This window comes from Ursus maritimus (assembly GCF_017311325.1).
Source record: "Ursus maritimus isolate PB19 chromosome X unlocalized genomic scaffold, ASM1731132v1 scaffold_X1, whole genome shotgun sequence".
Taxonomy (NCBI): Eukaryota; Metazoa; Chordata; class Mammalia; order Carnivora; family Ursidae; genus Ursus; species Ursus maritimus.
The window spans coordinates 50,910,976-50,931,022 of NW_024423319.1; the positions used below are offsets into that span (position 1 = coordinate 50,910,976).

Genomic DNA, 20,047 nt, shown 5'->3' on the forward strand with positions numbered 1-20,047 from the left:
AACATCAAATAACATCACAAATGAAAGAGGAGAGATCACAACCAACACCACAGAGATAAAATTATAAGAGATTATTATAAAAAATTATATACCAACAAATTGGGCAACCTGGAAGAAATGGAAAAATTCGTAGAAACATACAAACTACCAAAACTGAAACAGGCAGAGACAGAAAATTTGAACAGAACCAGCAAAGAAATTGAATCGGTAACCAAAAAATCTCCCAACAAACAAAAGTCCAGGGCTACATGGCTTCCCAGGGGAATTCTACCAGACATTTTGTTTTCTAAAGATTTTATTTATTTATTTGACAGAGAGAGACAGCCAGCGAGAGAGGGAACACAAGCAGGGGGGAGTGGGAGAGGAAGAAGCAGGCTCCCAGCAGAGGAGCCTGATGTGGGGCTCGATCCCAGAATGCCGGGATCACGCCCTGAGCCAAAGGCAGATGCTTAATGACTGAGCCACCCAGGCACCCCTCTACCAGACATTTAAAGAAGAGTTAACAACTATTCTTCTCAAACTGTTTATATATATATATAAACTTTCAAACTCATCTATGAGTTGAGCATTACCTTGATATTAAATCAGACAAAGACCCCACTAAAAAGGGGAATTGTAGGCCAATATCCCTGATGAACATGGAAGCAAAAATTCTCAGCATACTAACAAACGGAATTCAACAGTACATTAAGAGAATCATTCACCACGATCAAGTGGAATTTATTCCTGGGCTACAGGGGTGATTCAATATTCCCAAATCAATCAATGTAATACACCACATTAACAAAGGATAAGGACCACATGATGCTCTCAATAGATGCAGAAAACACATTTGACAAAATACAGCATACATTCTTGATAAAAGCTCTCAATAAAGTAGATATAGATGGAACATAACTCAAAATCATGAAGGCTCATGTACAAAAGAAACACAGGTAATATCATCCTCAATGGGGAAAAACTGAGAGCTTTTCCTCTCCAATCAGGAACAAGACAGGGAGGACCAGTCTCACCATTATTATTTACCATAATACTGAAGTCTGAGCTTCAGCAATCAGACAAAAAAGAAATACAAGGCATCCAAATTGCCAAGGATTAAGTCAAACTTTCAGTATTCACAAATGTAGATTTTCTATGTAGAAAACCCAAAGTACTCCACAAAATAATTGCTAGAAGTCATAAATCAATTCAGCAAAGTTGCAGGATATAAAATCAGCATACAAAAATCTGCTGCATTTCTATGCAGCAATAATGAACCAGCAGAAAGAGAAATCAAGGAATAGATACCATTTACAACTGCACCACAAACCATAAGATACCTAGGTATAAAACTAGTCAAAGAAGTAAAAGATCTGTACTCTGAAAACTATATAACACTTATGAAAGAAATTGAAGAGGACACAAAGAAATGGAAAAACATTCCATGCCAATGGTTTGGAATAACAAATACTGTTAAAACGTCTATACTACAGAAAGCAATCTACACAATGCAATCCTTATCAAAATACCACCAGCATTTTTCACAGAGCTAGAACAAAGGATCCTTAAATTTGTATGGAAGCACAAAAGACCCCGAATAGCCTAATCAATACTGAAAAAAAAAAAAAAACCCACAACTGGAGGCATCACGATACCAGACTTCAAGCTATATTACAAAAGATTAGTCATCAAGCCAGTATGGTACTAGCAAAAAACCAGACACGTACATCAGTAGGACAGAACAGAAAACTCAGAAATGGACCCACAAATATATAGTTGCCTCATCTTCGACAAAGCAGGAAGCAATAGCCAATGGAAAAAAGTCTTTTCAGTAAATGGTGCAGGCAAAACCAGAGAGCAGCATGCAGAAGAATGAATGTGGACCACTTTCTTACACCATACACAAAAATAAATTCAAAATGGATGAAAGAACTAAATGTGGGACAGGAAACCACCAGATTTCTAGAGGAGAACACAGGCAGCACCCTCTTTGACCTCAGATATAACAACTTCTTACTATACAAGTCTCTGGAGGAAAGGGAAACAAAAGCAAAAATGAACTATTGGGATTTCATCAAGATAAAAAGCTTCTGCACAGCAGAGGAAACAATCAACAAAACTTAAAAGGCAGTCGACACAAAGGGAAAAGATATTTCCAAATGACATGTGATACAGAGTCAGTATCCAAAATCTATAAAAAACTTATCAAATTCAACACCCAAAAAACAAATTATCCAGTTAAGAAATGGACAGAAGACATGAATAGACATTTTCGCAAAGAAGACATCCAGATGGCCAAAAGACAAATGAAAAGATATTCACCATCACTCATCATCAGGGAAAAACAAATCAAAACCATGATGAGATACCACATTACACCTTTCACAATGGATACAATTAACAACACAGGAAATAACAGATGTTAGTGAGGATGAAGAGAAAGGGGAACCCTCTTACGCTATTGGTGGGAAAGCAAACTGGTGCACCCACTCTGGAAAACAATATGAAGATTCCTCAAAAGATTAAAAACAAAACTATCCTACAATCCAGCAATTGCACTACTAGGTATTTATCCAAGGTATTCAAAAATGCATATTTGAAGGGTACATGCACCCCAATATTTATAGTAGCATTATCAACAAGAGCCCAACTATGGAAAGATCCCAATTGTCCACCGACTGATGAATGGATAAAGAAGATGTGGTATATATACAATGGAATATTACTCAGCCATTCAATAAAATGCAATCTTGCCATTTGCAATGACATGGATGGAATGGCAGTGCATTATGCTAAGGGAAATAAGTCAGTCAGAGAAAGACAAATATCATATGATTTTATTCGTATGTGGAATTTAGGAAACAAAAGAAATGGGTAAGGGGAAAAAAGAGAGAGAAAGAGGCAAACGAAGGAACAGACTCTTAACTGCAGAGAACAAAGTGATGGTTACCAGAAGTGAGGTGTATATAGGGATGGGTTAAATAGGTGAAGGCGACTAAGGAATGCACTTGTTGTGATGAACACTGGGTGATGTATGGAAGTGTTGAATCACTGTATTATTCACCTGAAACTAATATTATACTATATGTTAACTATCTGGAATTTAAATAAATACTTAAAAAAAAAAGACAAGGACTACACAAGAGATATTGCAAATAAGAAAATGGATGGGATGCCTTGGTGGCACAATCAGTTAAGTGTCCTTTGACTCTTGGTTTCAGCTCAAATAATAATCTCATGGTCGTGGGATGGAGCCCTGCATCAGGCTCTGTGCTCAATGCAGTCTGCTTAAGAGTCTCTCTCCATCTCCCTCTGCTCCTCCCACTCGTGTGCTCTCTTACTTGCTTGCTATCTCTCTCTAAAATAAAAAATAGACAAATGTGATGAAAAAGGAATGTCAAATCATACATACAAGAATCAGAGCCAAAAACCTTGAATGGATGGTGAGCTCTCTAATGCAAAGAATACATAAAGGATTATATAATAGTTGATCATGGAATCTCAAATCTGTTGTGAGCTAACAAACAAAAAAGTCCAGTATCATGCTTACATATAGCTCCACAGTATATGTCCAGCATGCTGTTTACATCTCCAAAGTACTATTTGATAATTCATATTTATCTAGATCCCTCATATCAATGTTATAGAAATCCCCAGCCACATTAGAAAAATCAATATACATATATAATTTGTTCTTGCCAGTCAAAATTAACTCCTCTATAGCTCTCTGTTCTTAACTTTTATTACTCCAATTTTCCAAGATCATTTGAAATGCATTAAAGTAAATGATCACATCAAACTTTTGTTATCAGGAAATTTAGACAAATGATTTCAACATGTAAAACCATTATTGTAATTTATAAATAATTCAACAACAACAGAAATTAAAATTAATGAAAAGCACACATTATAACATCTCCAGCACGCATATCCTGCATTCTATTCAGAGGAGAAAGTAATGATGAGCAAATAAACTGACAGGACGTTTTGGTTTTTTTGTTTGTTTTTTAGGTACAAAATATGCCATAAGGTCAGAGAATACCCCAAGTCAATGTCCCATACCACTTACAATTAAAAGATTTTTTTTCATTTTGGGGCACCTGAGTGACTCAGTTGGTTAAGTGTCTGACTCTTGATTTGGGCTCAGGTATGATCTCAGGGTTTTGAGATTGAGCCCCACATTAGGCTCCACACTAGGCATGGAGCTTGCTTAAGATTCTCTCTCTCCCAGGGACGTCTGGGTGACTCAACTGGTTAAGCATCTGTCTTCGGCTCAGGTCATAATCCCACGACCCTGGGATCAAGTCCCTCATTGGACTCCTTGTTCAGCGGGGAGCTTGCTCCTCTCTCTGCCTGCTGCTCCCACTGCTTGTGTTCTCTCTCTCTGATAAATAAATAAAATCTTTAAAAAAAAAATTATCTTTCTCCCTCTCCTTCTTTCAGTATTATTACTCCGAGTCTTTGGAGAAACATCTTGATTTTTTTTTTTTTTAACTCACGGCACTATGTAGGAAATGCACATTCACAGAAATACTGTCTACTTGATAGAAAATCATCAAAGACACACTCTACTGTGTTGTTCAATATCCCTTAAAGAACCACAAAATATAAATATGAGTTCAGAATTATGAAGAATGTTTTCCCTGAAAAGTACATGCACTATCATTCATCAGATAACAGCTATGTCTCTCAATACTTTTCTCCCCCTTCACTACAAGGAAAATTGGAACTATTTTATACTCACATAATTACCTGGCACTGTCCCTGGCTTTTTGAAAATTATCATCTTCTCTCCTTATTTACTTGGAGTTTGTATTTTTACCCTCCTCTTAATGGTAGTGAGATACCTGCATCTTTCATGGTAAGTTGCAACTGCTTTAGTAGTAGCCCCATAATAATAAGTATATAAAACTCCAGTACCTGCCCAAGCCCTTTAATTAAATTAATTCATAAAAATCAAAATAAAAATATGTCAAATGGGGACACATGGGTGGCTCAGTCGTTAAGCGTCTGCCTTCAGCTCAGGGCGTGATCCCAGCGTTCTGGGATCAAGCCCTATGGCGGGTTCCTACGCTGGGAGCCTGCTTCTTCCTCTCCCCCTCCCCCTGCTTGTGTTCCCTCTCTTGCTGGCTGTCTTTCTCTCTGTCAAATAAATAAATAAACAAATAAATAAATAAATCTTTAAAAAAATATGTCAATTGACAAATATTTATATGTATTTTCTTCAAGACTATTTTGAACATATAGAAAATACAAAATGTAAATAAAATGTTTTAAAATAGGGGCTCCTAGGTGGCTCAGTCAGTTAAGCATCTGCCTTTAGCTCAGGTCATGATCTCAGGGTCCCAGGATCAAGCCCCATGTTGGGCTCCCTGATCAGCACGGAGTCTGCTTCTCTCTCTCCCTCTGCACCTTCACCATCCCACCCCCACTCATGCTCACTCTCTCTCTCTCAAATAAAATCTTTAAAAAGTGTTTTAAAATAGAAGGAAGTTAAGCTTTCTATTAAGAAATCCATTTAATTAGTGTGCCTAGACTCTGCGGCTATATTTTATATACTTTTATAACTACATGCCCAGTAACAACTTCTAATTATTTTATATAAACATTGGTTTTATAATTTAAAACACATCATTTAAATGAGAAAATGCACTGCATTGGTGGAGTTTCATGTGTCATATATAATAATAAAATAAATGCAAACATAAGAGTCTTCATTTATTCCACCTTCAAGCCTATAATATTTTCTCTAATAAAACAATACTTCAGAAACTTGAGTCAGTATTTGCTGTTATATATATGTTTTTAAAAACAATATACTTTTATTTTTAGACCTACTTTGCCTCAAAATGTGTTTTGAAGCTAATATTATATAATTAAAAATCCAATGTCACTTAATATTTATGGTACCAACTTAGCTAAATGAGCTTGGATATCATTGCTGTTAATTCAAATTGCTGCCCAAGATTTTAAAGGAAAATATAAAAATGGACATCACTGAATTTACTATTTTCTATTCTACATAAAACGTACTAGTCTTCTCAAATGATTTATGCACTTGAAAGTTAAAGTGAACAAATTTAAAATACCAATATTAAACAACCCTGGTTTAATAATACTACCCATATGCTGGGTTATGATATGTGCTCACAATTTTAAGTCCTGTTCACATTACTGCATCATAAAAAATGTCCTCATTATTCCGTTTTTCATAGGTAGTCCAATGCAAAATGTTCTAAAAGTACTGATCTACATCTACTTTTATATTAATTTTCTATGAAATGTCAGCTGTTTTGCCAAATTTTAATAAGTTAAATAAAGGCTGTTTAAAGAGTTATGAACACCCATAATTCAGAAAGTGCTTTCTATTCCTATTTTGTAGTACTGTCAAGAGTCAGCTATTTTCATTATGATGATTATATTAAATTGCATATTAATACATTTGAAAACCATGTTTAAATCTCAAGGGAAGTTAGAAAATAACAAGCAAAAACAAATGTTCCAAAGGTAATGCAAATAACTGCAAGTAAATAAATCTAAAAGATATTTTATCCGTTTTCACATGCTTGAAAACACCGGCTAAGGAAGCTATCATCACAGAAAGTGAATATAGATACTATGCCACCAGATGGGCAGGTAACTAAGATTATAAGCAAAACAGAAAAACAGTTTCCCAGTGGGATAAAATACCCCTCAAGCTGTAAGGCAATTTCAGCAAAAACTATGAAAAGCATTTTACACAATCACAATTCTCTGACACTATTCTGCAAACCAATATTTGCTATTTTTTGTCATGTGTTAAGAAACCTCAGCGACAATGATTTATGGCTATGCATTCCTTTGGATCTTCATAAAATATCTTGCCAAAAACTTGTACATCCTGTAATGGGTTGGGTGGGAATAAAATTGTTGAAACTCACTGGTTATTTCTCAGCAGGCAGTGTTCCCTTTCATAAACTTTATCAAAGGAATATGCTGAAAAACCTGTAATAACATAGTTCTCATTCTAAAACACAAAGACCAAGGTACATGCAATGTTTAATGCAATTTGTGATGACAGACAAGACTTTATTTTATAGTCAAACTCACAGATTTTTAGGGTGTTAGAGTTGTACACATTCAATCTCATTAATTCACTAGGCAACCATAAAAAGACCATTGTTTAAAGCACACTGTATTATGTGTAGCTTATAAATATGTTTCAGATCAATCCAAAAGGTTTCATTCCTATGTGGAGGAAAAGCTTCATTTCTTTTCTCTGATTATACCTAAAAATTCATGGTCACAAAATAGTGCCAGATTAATGAAAATTCATTCTCACTGCTGGAGAAGCATAGGTTGTTATTGATGGTAGGTCAATATCCACATCAAATCACACATTACTGTATGTAAATTACACTGTACCAGCCATCATGAAACAAAAAAAAGGGCAGGAGGGTCCCTTCCCCAAAGGAGTCTAAAATCTAAATGAGAAAAGCAGACATACATGCATGTAACTATTACAGAGCATAAGCAGGTGTAGATGAACATAAACAGCAAAAAAAAATAAATGTTGCGGGAGTGCATAGTGAGAGAGTGATTTGGGATATTGTCAGTAAATGACAGTTCATAAAAGGTATTTTTAAATATTTGCCTTTACTAGAAAATAATATAAGGAAATGACTTTAAGAGTCTTTATCTTCCAAATGATTAAATAATATATGAATTTGAAATTTGTGACTTCATTTAATATTCTGAAATGACTGTACTTTGAGAATGTTTGTAAAGCTATTAGTGTGCGTGTTTATGTACTTACTTTACTAGGGGCTGGGCTGAACAAAAAGAAACCAGTTGAAACTGTGGTAAGGGGGCGCCTGGGTGGCACAGCGGTTAAGCATCTGCCTTCGGCTCAGGGCGTGATCCCGGCGTTATGGGATCGAGCCCCACATCAGGCTCTTCTGCTGTGAGCCTGCTTCTTCCTCTCCCACTCTCCCTGCTTGTGTTCCCTCTCTCGCTGGCTGTCTCTATCTCTGTCGAATAAATAAATAAAATCTTAAAAAAAAAAAAAAAAAAGAAACTGTGGTAAGGAAAGAAATCAGTCATAAGAGGGTAAATGCCCAGACTCTAATGAACATCACGTTTCAAAAATAGTTATGTAACAAAGATTCAGAAACTGCTTTCTTCAATATTTTAAAAGAAATTATAAATACCTATCTGGAGTTAGTTAAACATAATACTTGTAAATGCAAGAGAACAATAAAATGCTAAGAAACCATTCAGTCTTATGGAGGAACATTTTTCTCTTCAAAATCATTTAAAAACACTAATCTAGTTCCAATAGCAAAAATTATAGGATTAGAAGTAAGCAAATGAGAACAGAGAACAAAGAGGTTTAGATCTGGAAGTCTCCAAAATCATTTATACAGGGAAAAACTGAGGCCAAGAGGTTACCGATTACACTAGTGTCACAGAGAGTGACAGATCAAGGGCTTAGAAATACAGATCTCATGACTGGCATTCTAGTGTGACTCTATCAAATAACACTCTCAGAATTTAGTACTATAGAAAAAACTTCTTTATAAAGGGAACAAGGTCAATAAAATTTAATTTCATTAAGGAGAGCTCTAAAAGTAGTACATAGTTCAACTTTTTCAGACCTTCTAAACTAGCTAAGGTTTTTACCTAGACAGAATTTAGCTAACTTTGTTATTCATTGGTCTTATGGATAATTTTCCTTCACATAATTTTAGAAATGAACTTTGGAATATAGTCCATCCAGAACCTCAGAATATGACCTTATTTGGAAATAGGGTCTTTGTAGATATAATTAAGGTAGGGATGGAGATGACATGGTGCTGGATTAGAGTGGGCCCTAAATCCAGTTAGAGTCTCCTTATAAGAGACACAGAAAAGACACCCAGAGACATAGAGAAAGCCATGTAACTACAAGGGCAAAGACTGGGATTGTGCTACTAAAAACCGAAGAATGACAGAAGCTGGAAGGAGCAAGGAAAAGATCCTCCCCTAAAGCCTTAGGAGGGACCTCCCAGCCAAAACCTTAGTATCAGACTTCTGGCCACCTGAACTGTGAGAGAATAAATTTCTTTTGTTTTAAAGTCACCCAGTTTTTGGTGACCTAGAAGCCCTAGGAAACTAAAATAATAGTATTAAATGATTCCTGTTTAACTTCAAGGATTCTTTTACTGTTATAAGTTATATAAGACACTATGCATTCAAGGTGATTTATCCTTCTATAGACTATTTTTTTCTTTGTTTTTCCTGTAACTTCCTTCTTGTTATACAAATTATTCTCATTCTTGGGTTTATTCTTATATTTGGTTTCCTCCTTTTCTGATTTTTTTTGCTGTTTCATTGCTCTTGTTTGCTTATTTGTTTCTGTCCAGTAGGAAGACTAATTAGTTGTTTGCTGTGTTGGTTACTTCTTGGTTTCTCTGAGAGAGATTCTAAAGTAGGGGGTGATTAGATAAATCTTATAGCTGTTGATAGGTTTAAATCTGGTAGAAATAGAAGGTATGATTTATACTATGTAAAGGTTATAGGCATTTCTAGGGAAAACAGAACTTTTTTTTATAAAAAAATATCATATCTGGAAACTCTGGGTTAATAAAGTTAAACAAGTTTCTTTCCTGGAACAACGTAAAAAGCTTTTCTAAAAACAATGCTAATGCTCACAGTGAGTTCCCAAGAGGGGAAAATACTGCAGTGCATTCCCAGAATGAATTAACCATGTGATGTGGACACATATTCTACCACCACCGCTTCTGAAGTTGAGGGATAGGTTGAGGAGAGTATTCCCCTTATCAGAAAGAAGAAAGATTTTTGGACCAGAGTCAATCAGTAGCTGAAAGTCTAAGGAGAGACCACAGCTTAGAGGTGGCTCACCAGACTTTGGTAAAAATTCTCAGGACAGTCAAAATAACAGTAAGAATAATGATGTTCCTTGTTTCCTTCCCTTCTCTCTAAAACCCACACATACACACACAGGAACACTACAGGCACTTCCTGGAAGGAGTGTGTTACTTTTCCTCTTTTACTCAACTTGTAATATCACAAGCAATAATGCTAAATGCTGAACATACAGGATAACTAAAACATCTTCTGGAGATAATTCTTCATCTTCTGGAGATCCCCATGCAATAACCTTCCTTCTCACCTTATTAAAGTTCCTATACTGGCTGGTGTCTGACAAACTCGTATCTCCTTCTTAGACGAGCATTCCCCACAGCTACCTTCTAAGATAATAGTCCTAGGTAAGCAAATTTTGGACCATATCACCCTGACTCTCTCTCCTTTACCACAGGCAAATTGATATGATTAGAGAGGGTGACCTAACCATAGTATGGTCTGGCCCGCATACTGAGGTGGCCTGACAAGAAAAGCTTTGCCTGAGCAGAAACAAATGGGGACCAGAGGCTCCCCATTAGGAATTTGAACTGGGTAATAGAGATGGCCAGGCAGTTAATGTGAGGAAAAGACACAGACTCATGGAGAGTCCACGTTAGCAAAACAAATCAAGGTAATGTGCCATGAATTTCTGCTGCTGACTTAACAGAGATATATATTGACAAAAATAACCAGGTTCTAGGACTATTGTGGGATGTCAAGTGACCTACCACATCAGCCTGCATGATGCACAGCTACACTGCTAACCCTAGAATTCCTATGAGATTTCTAGCTCCCTTACTGCAACATGTAACTTGGTCTCCCTGCTTCATCCAGACATAGCCTTTAAAAACACAAGTTAGGTCACACCATTACTTTCCTCAAAACCCTCCTAGCACCTTCCCAGCTCACTCAGAGTAAAAGCCAAAGTTCTCCAAATGATTCATGTAGGAAATGGTATTTATGTATTGTCAGATAATCTTCTTGTCCCTGTTTTTTTTTCCCCCTGACTGAATTATTTCCTTTTCATTCAAGTGTTTATTTAAGTTCTAGTTAGCTAATATACAGTGTAATATTAATTTCAGGTGTAAGATTTAGTGACGACACAACGTAAAACACCCTGTGCTCATCACAAGGGCCCTATTTAATCTCCATTACCTATTTAACCCATCCCTCCCACCTACCTCCCCCAGGTAACCATCAGTTTGTTCTATATAGTTAAGAGTCTGTTTCTTGGTTTGCCTCTTCTTTCTCCCTGTGTCTGTTTCTTAACTTCCACATAGCAGTGAAATCATATGGCATTTGTCTTTTCGACTGACTTATTTCACTTAGTATAATACTTTCTAGCTCCATCCATGTCATCGCAAATGGCAAGATTCCATTCTTTTTTATGGCTGAGGAATAATCCGTTACATATACAGATGTATATATGTGTATACACACACACAAATACACACACACACACACACACACACACACACATCACACCTTCTTTAACCATTCATTAGACAGTGGACACTTGGCACTTTCTATAATTTGGCTATTGTTGATGGTGCAGATATAAACATCAGGGTGCATGTGGCCCTTCAAATCACTATGTTTGTATCCTTTACGTAAATACCTAGTAGGACAATTGCTGGATCACAGGGTAGTTAACTTTTTGAGGAACCTCCATACTGTTTGCCACAGTGGCTGTATAAGTTTGCAATTCCCACCAACGGTGTAAGAGGGTTCCCCTTTCTCTGCATCCTCACCAATGCCTGTTGTTTCCAGTGTTGTTATTTAGCCATTCTGACAGGTGTGAGGTGATATCTCATTATAGTTTTGATTTACATTTCCCTGATGATGACTGATGTTGAGCATCTTTTCATGTGTCTGTCCTCCATTTGTAGGTCTACTTTAGAAAAATGTCTATTCATGTCTTCCACTGATTTTTTAACTGGATTATTTGGTTATCAGATGTTGAGTTTGATAAATTCTTTTTAGATTTTGAAAACTAACCCTTTATCAGATACAACATTTGCAAATATCTTCTCCAACCCCATAGGTTGCCTTTTAGTTCTGTTGTTTCCTCTGATGTGCAAAAGCTTTTTATCTTGATGAATTCCCAATAGTTCATTTTTGTTTTTGTTTCCCTTGCCTCAGGAGACATATCTAGTAAGAAGTAGCTATGGCTAATGTCAAAGAGGTTATTGCCTGTGTTGTCCTTTAGGATTCTAATGGTTTCCTAACTCACATTTAGGTCTTTAACCGCTTTGAATTTATTTTTCTGTATAAGAAAGTGGTCCAATTTCATTCTGCTGCATGTTGCTGTCCAGTTTTCCCAACAGCATTTGTTGAAGAGACTGTCTTTTTTCCATTGGATATTTTTTCCTGCTTTGTTGAAGATTAATTGACCATATCGTTGTGGATCCATTTCTGGGTTTTCTATTCTCTTCTATTGATCTATGTGTCTGTTTTTGTGCCAGTACCATACTATCTTGAAGTGGTAACCTTTTTTGATTCATTATATAAGAAAACAGAAATTGAAAAAAATACAATAATTTATATTTCTCAAATGATACTCAAAATACAAATCGAAATTTAGTAGGTAAAATAAAATGATTATTACTAACAATTATGAAAACAGTAATAATATTAGCTTTGATTTGAAAACATTTTCAAATTTATTCAGTTACTTTAGAATCAGTTTCAATATAAATGCATACATTTCATATGCCTGAGAGCCATAGAATAACAACCCTAAGTGAATTGTAATTGTCAATTATATTCTTCAGTTTCCTCAGGCTTAAATATCTCTGCCCAAAATAGCAGACAGTATTTCCCCAGGATTGGTATCTTATCCTCAAAAGTTTGGCTCACACACAAGGCAGGACTGCAGAGGAAGGGGAGCACTGGCCAAGTCAATTACCTACTAAACAAAACGAAAAGGAAGTATGCATGTTGGTGGAAGGTTTAAAATGGATTTTAAAAATCTGCTACCCAATACGCATGTATAAGATAATCCAACCGAAAAATGTTTGTTGATTTCCATTCACATTATAGGTAGGCCTACTTACTATTCTTCTACTGCAGTCTCTCACCTGTAGTAGAATCCCATTAAAGCACATGATTTCACTCAGAAGAATAAGGGGGACAGCAGAGTAATTAACAAAACTTAAAGAACCCCAAGGAACACAAAGAGAGGACAGTTGCCCAAAAGGATGGGAGAGGAAGAGAGGTTGGCCCTCCCTTAAATTTGACGTACATATCACAACGTATTAGTTCCCAGGCACAAAGGCAGCCAGAAAGGGCTTTTCTGGTTGCTGTTTTCCTAGTTCTGGAGGAACATTCCTAGAGTGAGGAAAAAGTGGCTACCCATCCAATGGCCACTTGAACCAACTCAGACAATCTGGAGAGTGACCTACAAAGTCAGAAAAAAATCGAATTGTGAAAGGTGCCTGGGTGGCTCTGCTGGTTAAGCATCTGTCATCAGCTCAGGTCATGATCAAGGGTCCTGGGATCCAGCCCCACATCAGGCTCCTTGCTCAGCAGTGACTCTGTTTCTCCCTCTCCCTCTGCCCCTCCACCTGCTCACTCTCTCTCACTCAAATAAATAAATAAAATCTTTTAAAAAATTGAATTGTGATCTCACGGTTCCTGCAATTGTATAAGTGATATCACAAGTACACACTCACACAAACACACACATGCACACACACCTCCTAGACTGTACCTTTCCACACTGAGATTCTAAGGAAGAAATACACCCCTCATTGCCTCTCCTCCAGTGTGATTTTCCTCAGGGCAGGCAAACTTTCAAGAGTGGTTCAGAATTTCTTATGTTTATAAAGACTAGAATTTCCAGAGACATTTGATGATTTCAATAACAAACAGGTATAGCAACTATTTGTAGTTTTCAAAAAGGTGTCATTTATGCATTCTCCGCTTCTGAGGGGAAAAAAGTTAAGTTTATGCCACAGAAAGCTTAAACAAGTATTGGTGGCAAGTACTCCTAAGGGTTGGCAAAGAGAAGCCAAATTCCGATAGTTTTCCTGACAATGTGGATTACTGTCAATGCTGCATTTAAAGGATTTTCAATGTTTTACACTTCATTTTTGTGATTCAGTTAAGACAAGTGATGCTTTTCTCTTCTACCTGTCCAAATGAATATATATATATATTTTTTTTCTTTTCTCTCTCCTAATGTAGCAAAACTAGTAACTTGAAAGATACCATCCTTATGTCTATAACTGAAGGCTTACTTTATTCAATTATTTAAAAGTATCATATAATTACACATATTAAAATGTATTATTACAAGTAGGATATGTCACATTGAGGAGAAAAATTTATTCTGGATAATTAAAATTATTAATCTTCAAAAACAAAACAAAAGGCTTTTCAAGTGAAATTAGAAAAAAAAATCACACAGAAAAGTCAAGATTTTTGTAAAAGTATCTTAATAAAATGTTCAAATAAGATTTCATTTACTAAGCTTAATATTCCTATAATTAATTTTAACTTGTTTGCTTAACCTGTAAGAATAAACCTTTGTTACAAATAAAACTGAGCATTTAGTACTATACAGAATCCATAAGAACATCAAACTCACATTAAGTCTGGTATCCATGTACCATGCAACTACAATAGACTGTAATTTAATCCAAATATCACCACATTATATTTGAAATAATCACCTCATCACATTTTAAGAAAAAAATTTTCATAGTATAATTTTGTTTTTTAAACAGTATACTTAAACATAGTGCAATCTACGTTTGCTGTTATTTAGTTATAATCTTATTTTTTAACATAAACCTATGTTAATAAGAGCTGGCATTTAAAGGTAGTATAATCTTATTTTTTAAAAAACATAAAACTGGTAATAAGAGCAGTTAAACATAATATAATTTTATTTTTTAAAAACAAATCTATGGTAATAAGAGCAACTCAATCAATATTGAACTGAGTATTTGAATTCATAAATTGCTCTCTTTAGCACATTCAGATCAATCAATTACTATATTTAGCAAGAGATAATAGGAGTATAAGCTAAATCCAAACACAGAAAATAAGTCTAATGTAAAAACAACAGAATTTTTGTTTTTCTCTCTTAACTGGTTCCCTCACTGCATCTATATTCACCTAATACATGGATATTTCAGAAAAAGAAACTCCCACACAACAAATAATAATTTTCAGTTTCTTTCTGTACCTTTTCTCTCTCAAATTCATTCATCCAGGACTATTTTCATTTGCTTGCTGGTAAATCCTACAAAAAGTCCAGTCAATTTATCCATCACCATCTCCATCTGAGCTTCAAACACAGTTAGAAAAACAGAAAAGTTCAAAGCATTTGGAAAAGCAGTGAAGTTCCAAAGTATGCCAGTTGAGATATTTTGTTGAAAAAATCTACTTCCTAAAAGTCAACAGGTTAAACTCACTCACAGATGGAGGCAAGGATCTTTGGAAAATGAAGAATCTTTTCATCGCTTCAATCAGCAGATTTAAAATGCTCTTCGTCCACAGTGGGGTAGATGTAGCCCTCAACGATCAGATACTCAAGGGCTTGCTTGATGGCCCTGTCGCTCAGGCTGTGAAGCTGGGTCTGGAGCTCATGTACACTTTTCCCTTCCTGTCGAGGACATTCATGGATCAAACGCAGAACTTCCTTGTGGATGAAGTCGAGGTGGTGGTACTCCCCATGTTTCTGGACCTCATCTATTTTTGATGGGACAACAGGCTCACTGGGCCCAGAGGCCACTTGGTGGGCTTTATCCAGCATCATATGTGCATTGACTGTTTCCAGAATATGTGTGGTGAACTCATTCATGTCCTCCAGGACTCGGATATTCAATACCTCGAGGCCCTTTACTTCTTCAAAACATTTGAGGATACCGATCACTTTGACATATACTCCCACTGGAAGAAGCGACATCCCCTGTTTTGCTTTATTTCTTCCGAGCCACTGGCGGACCTCAATAGGCTTGGTGGTCATATCATCAATTCTGTAAAGAATGTAGTTGGAAGCCCTCTCTACCTTTCTGATTATCCCCACAACAGAAGCCTGGGACACTTGAATTCCCCTAATCTTGAAGACATTGTCAACCAGGGTGGAGGTGAGCAGCTGGTTTACACAACAAGGTATAATATCCTGGATTCGGACCCTGGATCTTGGGGCCTTAGTAGCAGGAGCTGCACCACCCTGAAATGGCTGATCATTGCTTCCAATAGCTCCACCCACAGCAGAGACGCTGCCATAGCTAACAAAACCATTATTACTCATCTTAAGGAGAGCTCTGAGAGATGAGGACGCAGGCTTTCGCTCCAGTCAGTGAGGTCCTCAGGTGGGCTCTGCCCTCTAAGGAGGGCTATCACCAGAAGCTTCGATGTGTGGGGATGCAAGCAGCCTCACGCAATCTTGTGGAGCCAATCAGCTACTGGAATGCTGCTGCCTCCAGCCAATCAGGACCTACCAGCTTCTCACCTGATCCTACCAGCGTATCACCTGATCCCATAATTCTTTGGAGTTGTCTGGTAGTTGCTGGGCTGTATTTTAAAGGCCCCGCGTGTAATTTTAAGCCTTTCTTGCAATCTTTATATAAATGCATTTTTAATAGGTACCCCTCCCCTTAATTCCTAAGTACCACAACTTCTTCTACACTCATGTCTTAAATACTCATTTATTCACCCATATAATCAACCATTCAACAGAAATTTTCAGAGCACATAAGTACACTATGATAAAGAGCTGTAGGTTTACACGGCGGGGGGGGGGGACACAAAAATGGTTACAGTTCTCAAAGAATTCACATCCTTCTTCAAATCGTTAAAACCAGAAGCATTCTAAGAGAAATGGCAAGACAGTCATCTTTGAATGATCATCATATTCAAAAGTAAGTCACATCTTCCCACTGCCTTTTTACTTTTTTTTTTTATTATAGAATTATAATTTTCCAGTTATTCTGACAAACGCACTATAGGTAAAAATAAATAGCATGATATATTTCAATTTCTACATCAATTCAAATGAGCTTTAAATTATTTTCAAGACTCTACCAATAGGTCGGAGAAATACAAAATGTGGGCTCCATTATACATTAGGAAAAACATGAATAAAATACCATTTCTGTATACTTTCATGCAGTAATTTGTGAACTTCAGATTGTAGCAATCTACATGAGTATCACCCAGAGTATTTTCATATTACACTGAAAACCTGTTTTTCCTCATAAAACATTTTATTTTGGTTATAATTAATGTAATGGTTTTTTATGATTAATAAAGAATATCACTTATTGGAATCCACCACTGGCAAGGTACTTCTTTAAAAATCCTTTGTAGTTAGAAAATAGCTTAAATGTGTAGAGCTTTGAGTTTATTAATACTTTCTTTCATTTTTTACTGGTTAAAATAATTTAATTTTTGCTATCACAAATTACAAAAATATGTGAATAGTACATCTAAAACTTATAGAATATAAAACTGTATTTATTTCTCAGTCAAAAATGAATAATATCAGAGCCAACATACTTAGTTTGTTTTACGAATAAATATATAATAATTGTTATCTGCGCACACAAACTACCAAGTAAATGTGGATATTTAACTTCTGGATCCATGTTTTATATAATAAACGAGGAATTAAACATCCAAGTGATATTTGTATTCTTAAAATCGCACACTATTAAGAGAACAGATTAACTATATTTTTTCAAATGTTTATAACCTTATAATCAGACATCGCTGTTTAGCTAACATCAGAATGTTGTTCAGAAAATCTTGAGGTTAAGATGATGTAACTGATTGTATTCCTAACAACTACATACAGTACAAATTGCATGAATCATAGCAAAATAATAAGAACCACCTACCTGACAGGATTGCTGGTTAAAGAAACCCTCAGAGATTCAAGGCAGTTAAGAAGTTTCTCATCTGAAATACCAGATCGTAATTCATGAACATATTCTTGTGAAGACAAGGTGCATTCATGTTTGCTGTTTTTCAGCCCTCCCTATAAAAAAAAAAGAACATTTTAGAAAAACAACAGGTTTTGAAATAAAATAATGCATAATATGTAAATATTTTACTCTAGAAATATGTGTGCAGAATGCTACGCATTTAAAAATTCTTGGTCATAGAACTGACGTGGTAAAATCATGTTATATATATATCTCAACACTCCCCTTATCCTCATTTAAAAGGAAATTACACTGCTGGTGCTCATAGTCTCAACAGACTATGGACTTGAGATTAAGTGTCACTGACAGGAATGCTCAAATTTACAATCCAGGCACTGGCATTAACATGAGCTGCTCCTCCTAAACCCACAGGATGAACATTTACAAATCATCTTATTAATTTTCCTTGTTAATATGCTTAATGTTCTATACCATAAAATACAGTGAACAAAATTTAATGTAAAACATTATAGATAACCCGAAACTATTGAAATATATCAGAGAATTAGCCTACCTCAAAAAACAAGTGAAAACCGTTATTAAAATGTAAAACAGTAGTCTCCATTTAGCATGTTAATCATATTAGTCTTAAGTATTCACTAATTTCCAACTCTTCCTTCCTATGTTACTCCCATGTTGTAGATTAATCTTAAAAAGTCATTAAATGCATTTATCTGATAATGACTAGTTTTTAGCTTTATTTCCAAAATACATGGGATTATTTCTAGAACTCATTATCTCAGTCACAGCTCCTTAGCTTCATCACCTTGCCATAACTATGTAAGTAGTTTGGGGAAAAGACTGAGAGGAAAACATCATCAACACATTCATTGCATTAATAACTCAGTTTCACATTCTAGATACACATAATCATAACTACCCCATTCGTATATTACAAACTTATTTCCCTGAATTAAAATTCTAGTTTGAGTCACATTTTTCAAGTTCATACTAATCACACTTAGTTTCTGTAAGTACCTAAGCTAGAATAAGGAAAGTATTTTTTTTCAAATTGGTATAAGTCATATCATTAGAAGATACAGAATTTAAAAAAAATGTGTTAATGAGAAATGGATTCCATAGGGTTTCATGGTGTTTGGCTATTATCAAGAATACCTCCTCAACATAAAAACTGACAATCATTCTTAATGTCTGAATTTTTTTAAACATTCCATTGAATAGTAAGTAAATGAAGTCTGATAAGTCTTTTCTTAAAGATTTTATTTATTTATTTGAGAGAGAAAGAGAGAGACAGCATGAGCAGGGGGAAGGGCAGAGGAGAAGTAGACTGCCCTTTGAGCAGGGAGTCATACATGGGGCTTGATCCCAGGCCCCTGGGATCATAACCAGAGCCAAAGGCAGACGCCTAACCAACTGAGCCACCCAAGCACCACTGAAGTCTGGTAAAGTCTTATGTAGGGGACTTGTATTCCCTTCTAATGCTGCATCACTATCACTGTTATAACACTTAAGACATTGGGCACAGGTCATTATTTCTATCACTCTTCTAGACTCAGAACTTTATGCTATGTATCTAACACAGTGATTCAGTTTAGTGAACCTCAAAGGAAGTGTGCTATTATTGAATCTGACCCTAACAATTACAGAACAAGGAATACAATTTCATAGTTTTAGATCTCATATTTTGTGTAATGCACATTAACTTAATTTTTTTATTTGTTAGGATATACCGATGTCAAATACTTCTACTGCATAAACCACGACATAGATGGCAAAGTAAAAACATCACCATGAACTCTTTTCCACGTTTCTTTTAAGATTTTATTTATTTATTTGAGAGAGCGAGAGCACGGGGGAGAGTAAGAGGGAGAAGCAGGCTCCCCACTGAGCAGGGAGCCCGATGTGGGGCTCGATCCCAGGACCATGAGATCATGACCTGAGCTGAAGGCAGATGCTTAATCGACTGAGCCACCCTGGTCCCATTTCTGTAACTTATTAACCCAACTCTTAAGGCTGTAGATCCACAACGAATGATAGCAAGTAAACATATAGTATAAAATGTTGCAAGTCTGCAGTCACAGACCACTTTCATATAATCCTCAAACTCATTTTCATAATTAATGGATAACGAGGCCCTACCAATTCTTCCCTAGAGGCCTGTACATGAGTTTATTACTATACAATGACGTTTGTATTTGCTATTTTCTCTGCCCGGAGGATTCTTATCCCTGACATCTCCATCCCTCACTCATCATCTAAGTCTCAGCCAATAGTCCTCTCCC

The 20,047-nt window shown here is 36.0% G+C and overlaps 2 protein-coding genes across 3 annotated transcripts in view; both read right to left on the reverse strand.

Annotated features, from left to right (window-relative positions):
- DIAPH2 (diaphanous related formin 2) overlaps positions 1–20,047 on the reverse strand; it is a 1,070,037-nt gene that overhangs the window by 797,476 nt on the left and 252,514 nt on the right. For both annotated transcript variants that reach the window (XM_040630182.1, XM_040630183.1), the window contains one exon: positions 17,718–17,857. In XM_040630182.1, coding sequence (XP_040486116.1) covers positions 17,718–17,857 — 140 coding nt within the window. The remainder of the gene's footprint in view (positions 1–17,717; positions 17,858–20,047) is intronic.
- On the reverse strand, positions 14,079–16,351 carry RPA4 (replication protein A4). Its single transcript, XM_008701729.2, has one exon. It carries the CDS (start codon positions 16,127–16,129, stop codon positions 15,338–15,340), a length of 792 nt encoding a protein of 263 aa, XP_008699951.1. The 5' UTR covers positions 16,130–16,351; the 3' UTR covers positions 14,079–15,337.

Excerpts from the sequence above, each read along its gene's own strand:
- RPA4 (XM_008701729.2), bottom strand. The coding sequence starts at position 16,129 with ATGAGTAATAATGGTTTTGTTAGCTATGGCAGCGTCTCTGCTGTGGGT.